The sequence below is a fragment of the Echeneis naucrates genome, chromosome 13, assembly GCF_900963305.1.
Source record: "Echeneis naucrates chromosome 13, fEcheNa1.1, whole genome shotgun sequence".
In the NCBI taxonomy this organism is placed as follows: domain Eukaryota; kingdom Metazoa; phylum Chordata; class Actinopteri; order Carangiformes; family Echeneidae; genus Echeneis; species Echeneis naucrates.
The window spans coordinates 13,269,378-13,275,377 of NC_042523.1; the positions used below are offsets into that span (position 1 = coordinate 13,269,378).

Here is a 6,000-nt window from a genome sequence, read left to right on the forward strand (position 1 = left end):
TTTGCTGTGCACTCAAATGCATTTGCAGTTTTTCCTGTTTTTGCAGTGGATATGAAAATGGATTATGAATATGTATGCTGGAGAAGCAAGGATATTGCCTATGGTGAACCGCTATGCATAATGCAGCTTTTTCTGTCTCATCTACATTCATTCAAACACACACACACACTCAAAGAGATTCATACCATCACGTGCATAGAAAAACAGGGCTATAAATCCCTCTCCTTCTCCCCCAGCTCTCACTCTTTCTCTCCTTCAAACACACAGAAAAAAAGTCACATAAATACATTTCAGATTGCATATATGCGTTCATTATAGCAAGTAGATTTCCTGTTCAGTGAACAATGTAACACTACAGATAACGGCACACAAAACACTTTCAGGTCAAATAACAGCTGAAGCACTGAAGCCAGTGGAAATACAGTCTTTGTAGCAATGCAACAGGAAAATGGCAGAACATAATACAGAAATGATATTATCACGTTTGATTACTATACAATGACTCCAGATTGAGATATGCTACGGGGTTGCATGACAATGTGTTTGCTTGCTTTGTGTGCAGTCAGAGAGGAAATAATTTGTAACATGGTGTCATTTCATGGGGAGACATACTGCAGTCAAGAGAAGAAAAAATTCAGCATGGCATGATATTGGATGGATGTGAGTTTACTATGTATGCACATCCACACACATACACACATATAAGGGGGGAGGAGGTAGGAGGAAGGAGTAGGTAAACAACCCCTATGCACAGTTTGTGCAGTGTCAGTAAAATATTAGGCAGTCATTTCAGCATTTGAAAATACACATCTCACACTTCAGAAAGATGATTTCTGCTGGTAAAGTGAGTGTCAGATTTGTAGAGAAGGTTTTTTTTTTTTTTTTTACCATTCCCCCTCAGAGATGGGGCCATAAATTGATAGTAAGCAGAACACAGAAAAGGGGCAGAGTCAAAGCGAGAGTTGATTGCAAGATGGTAAAGTGTGATCGTTTTGGGTGCTTGTTTGATTTATTATTTTTTTTTTTTTTTTTTACTGTCATTCAAGACAGAACTATCAATCTTTCTCTGAACACACTGGAGAGGGGGCGTCCCAGACGCTTCTGCTGTGTGTAAAACCTGTTGAGTTACTGGTCACAACCCACTTGTCTGTCCGACGGCTCAGCGCAACAACAAGCTGTTGCTATGGACTATATTATATGCAGCCGCATAATCAGTCAGTTATTTGAGCCCACAGGGGACGCTGGAATTGTTTTTGTTTTGTTTGGGTTTTTTTTGTGAGTGGTGCATGACAAGTGAATATACTCAATGCAAGATTATCCGTTTTAGCAAGTCCAAGCCTGCAGGTCTGTGAATTTAACAGACTTGTTTTACTTCAGAGAGGTGAAAAGAGAATCATGAGATAAGCTTTTCAGAGAATTTCCTGTTTCACTAAAAGTGCAAAGATGTGGTTTAATGCGTCATCAAGCCAACTTGAAATGATGGTTTATTTCAAGACCAATAAAACCTTCAGTCTGGATGTGAGACCCGCTGACTTGATGCACCTTTCAGCTGCCAAAAGCAGAACCAACACTTGACAATGAAAGCAGGCTTTGGCCGCAGGAGCACAAGGAGAGTGACATGTAGCTGTTAGACTCTCTCAGAGACAGCTGACAGGCCTTTGAGCCTGTTTGACCTGATGTGCCTTTTTATAGAGCACAGAGTCTTTTTATAGGACATGGACTTAATGTTGCTGAATCCCACATCACATTATTGATCTCTATTCACAAACATCTACACGGGCATGATCACGTGTGCCCTTTTTTCTGTCCTTTTTTAACATCACATTGTGGTACAATTCCTTACATTTTGCAATGTCAGATGAATTTAAAAAAAATCATACACAATCCTTCACCCCAAGTTCTGAGGAAATGACTGTACAAATACACATCCGCGGTTGCTGACTGCTCCAAGTCAATAAATAACCTCATAACAAATTCAAGTGAAATTCAGCGTGATATTTAAAGATGGTGACTGGGAAAGGCAAGTCCAGAGATTTTTGGGTGGGTGTTTTTCTGCCATATCTGCTACTTCATCCGTCAACCTCAGTTCTCCAGCCAGACGCAACAACTGTGAGCGCATCGTCAGGAGCCTGATGGCAACCAGAGTCTGACTCATCCCGCAATCAGCGGGCTCCCCCGGCCTGCTCTCCCCCAGCCGGCTCTCCTCTCCACCACCGATCACACGCAGATCACCATCCGAGAGTGCCGGCTAAAGGAGGAAAAAGGGAGCCTCAACCCCGGTGGCCCTGAAATCTGCTCTGTTATTTTACTGAAATCAGGGGAGACCAATTAAAACACTATAACCTTTACAGGTGACATTTAATCCACACACCGGAAAAATAGAAAAAGAAAAAAAAAAAACACACCCTACACTCAGCCCATCATATACACAAATTAGGTGCATGCATAAGTGTGTGTCACATCCAGGCAGTCAATATCCAGTTTAACGTCGAGCATGTGTTGCAGAAGGCCCGTCGACCGAAACTGGATAAAACCGGAATCATATTAATTGATGAAATAATTAGAGCAGGAGCTCTCTCCTTCAATATCCAGCACCCCATAACAGTCTCTTCTTGAATTTTCTACTGATTGAAATACGTCAGATTTAACAATGACGCCTCCTTTTTCGATCTGATTTTTCAAAACACATCATAGTTGTAATAATTATTTAAGCCTCCTTCAATTTTTCAGGCCCTGCTCTGGCCTGCCAGGCCTAAATATCACGTTGTCACACAGTCCTCAGCTGAGCCTCTTTCAAAATGACAAGACGCCTCCCAAACCGTGACAAAGAGGAATGAGTGTGACCCCCTCTCCCTCCTCCTCCTCCTCCTCCTCCTCTCCCTCCCTACACCCATCCATCCATCCATCCATCCATCCATCCATCCATCCATCCATCTCTTCATCCCTCTTCTCCCTCCTACTCCTCCCCCTCATGGGTGCAGGTGTGCTGATATGCAGCCAAACCAAGACAACAAACAGTCAGATCAAATGAATGTCGAGTCACAGAAAAGACAGAAAAAAATAATAAAAATAAATGATCTAAAATAAATGCAGTGGTGTGATCTGAAATCTAGTATCACACTGATGGGGGAAAAATGAGCAGAGAATTGTGTGCCATTCTTGGAGGCGCGGCCGAGCCAGGAAAATACGCAGTACTAATGCATATGCATGTATGATAATAGAGCTACCTTTCCTCCTTAAAATAAACTTTATTCAAAAAATTAGATGCATCTAAAATACACTGCTGCCACTCGAGACAACAAATCACAGTTGATTTGTGCGAAAATAAGCGGAACATGGCGCTGAGAAGCAACGGAAAATGGAAGTTTGTTTTCCACTGCGTTATCTACATCTCTCCCATCTCAAGCACTCTTTCCGGTCCACTGCCTGTTTGCAGCCCCCAACCCTCCTCCAGTCAACACACACACACGCATATCCGCATATATGCACACAGATACACACACACACACACACACAGAACATCTCGTTCAGTCACGGGCCAGAGCGATGTACAGTGTGTATAATCGAAATAGACCCTGTAATCCAATTACATACAACAAAAACAGCAGAAGTCCTCGCCGCAGCTGCAGCGTGGCACAGAGGGCACTGCACAGGCCAGTGATGGAGACCAGGACCGAGCATCAAACACAGCCTCTGCTGCCCACAACAATAAACAAATGCTTAAATTATCCCACACCTCTTATCTAATAAGCCTCATAATCAGGCTGCTTCACTTAAAAAAACCGACGCGTAAAGGAGAAATCGACTAAAGAGGAGGTCAGAAATTTAAATCTTGGTCCCGCCACCCTTCCCACGACATCCATACATTACACAAGACCAAAAACATTTAGATTTAAAGACAAGAGAATAACCCCCCACCACCACCAACACCACCAACACCACCACACACACACACCCATCTGCAGTATTTAGAGCGAAGCCAATCAGTAGAATCTGGTGCCACAGAAAATGGTGGCTGAATAATTAGACCAGTGATGATAACTGAGTGTTCCTGCACTGACACTCCTGCATCTGATCAATGAAAACTACCTGGAATATACATCCTAGTCTTTCAAATATCCAACTGGGGCATATTATCTACAAATTAAAGGCCGGCGCTCAATAACCCCCCCAGCATCAGTTCACACGTCTCTTGTAAAATGTATTGACCGTTGTTGCCTCACTGTTTTAACACGCAGACACACACATTGGCTTTTATGCACTATTGTAATGTTTTTTCCCAACAAAATTAACTGATGCAAAAGATGATTTAACATCTGGAGATCCATCACCCCCACCCTCCTCCTCTTCCAAATCTCCACATGCGCGCACACACACACACACACACAAATATGCGCACATGCAAACACGCACACGCTGGCACCTTATGTTTTTTTAGGGAGACGATAAAAAGTGAGTAAATGAATAAGGCTAAACTCTTTCCCTCCACTGCCCCCCCGCCCCCTTAGACTTTTCCTAGTAAACACCCTACAGCTGTGACCGGCGCTCCAGTTCGCCCGTCTGTCCGTGAGCGCGCCTGCAGATCCTTATCAGCCTCTCCTCCTCCTCAACAGACTCCATAGTCATGACACCTCCTCATATTCATAATGCAAAATGCAAATGCCGTTGTCTTTTTCACTTTAACGAGCACCGTGTGCACTTGAGGGATTTTTGCGGTTTCCTCTGTGCCCACCTAAATTAAGTGCGCGTTGATTTTATGATCGCTATCAGCCCCTTATATCATTTCTAATCACATTATCAGATCAACATTATAAGATGCTGAGGACGCATGCAGGAGAGAATCTGAGCACTTGTTCACCAGGGGGGAAATTAAGGCTTGCCGGAAAAACATAGCCTATAACATTTAGAAAAAGTTATGTCTTTCTCCAAAAGGTGATTTAGAGTTTCATTTGACGTCTCTGCCCCTCCTCTGGGAATCCGACCAATTCAATCCAACAACATTTATCAACCTGAAAATCTGACAAATGCGCACGGGTAACTTCAGCATTGCATTGTAGAAGAGACAGCATGCAGATAAGCAACACACTTTGAAAGGACGCAATTCTGACCTACCTTCTTGCAAAGAATACAGCAGAAGTAAAGTTACAAGCCACATGCCATTAAAAGCAGTTATATTTCACAGGAATGTTGTGCAGTCCCCAAAGAAGAGTGCACGGCGCAGCGGTCGGCCAGGCGAGGCTCCGTGCTGGACTGGTTTCTGCTGATGCTCCCCGGCGGTCTCTCCAGCCCTGGTCCCACACTCTCCGGCGCCGAGAAACGAGCCGCGGAGAAAGTACCGCCTCTGCTTCCTGCTCTCTCCTCCCCTTACCGGGACAGGCTGCCGTTGCCCCACCCCCAGTATCCTAATGATGCGCCGTGATGGAGAGGTGAGCCAGGCGCAGGTCCAGTGAGGGACCGAGCGAGAGCCAGCGGGACCCCTGCACAGCGCGCACTGATGGACTGAGGGAGTTACAAGTAAAATCTCAAGAAGGCAAAATTACAAATCATGCAAACAAGATCGGGAAACAGCAGTTCGGTGTGTGTGTTTGGGGGTGGGGGTGGGGGGTGTCTTCGCACATCCTCCCCCTAATCAAATCATCTTAAGAATTTCCATAACTCAGTAATCAGTCACTGTCTTGACCTGTCAGTGCCTTGCTGAGTGCAGGAAGTGAAGGTCAAATTGCCCATACCACCATTATGTGCCACTGGAAAAGACAAGTGCAATGTCCAGCTGAGGAAGATCAGGAAGATGAAGACTATGAGGACCATGAGGAGGATAAAGAGGATGAGGAAGGTGAAGAGGAGAGCACAGAAGAACTGCAGCCTCCGCTTCCACTGAGGGGAAGATGGGAATGTGAAATGCACCTGTTTCAGCACAACACTGTGGCATTCAAATGGACTTTATTGTCCACACTATAGTTTTTTTTATATTCAAACACTTTCAGCCTAGTTAAAGAGTTT

At 44.4% G+C, this 6,000-nt stretch overlaps 1 protein-coding gene across 5 annotated transcripts in view; it reads right to left on the reverse strand.

The window, feature by feature from the left end:
- The window catches only part of dscaml1 (Down syndrome cell adhesion molecule like 1), an 87,129-nt gene extending 81,840 nt beyond the window's left edge, over positions 1–5,289 (reverse strand). For 4 of the 5 annotated variants that reach the window (XR_003841401.1, XM_029517271.1, XM_029517270.1 and 1 more), the window contains exon 1: positions 5,113–5,289. Coding sequence is in view for 4 of the 5 variants with exons in the window: in XM_029517271.1 (XP_029373131.1) it covers positions 5,113–5,155 (43 nt within the window). In the remaining variant the exon portion in view is untranslated. The remainder of the gene's footprint in view (positions 1–5,112) is intronic. The other variant, XM_029517272.1, reaches the window with a different exon arrangement.
- Positions 5,290–6,000: the final 711 nt, after the last annotated feature.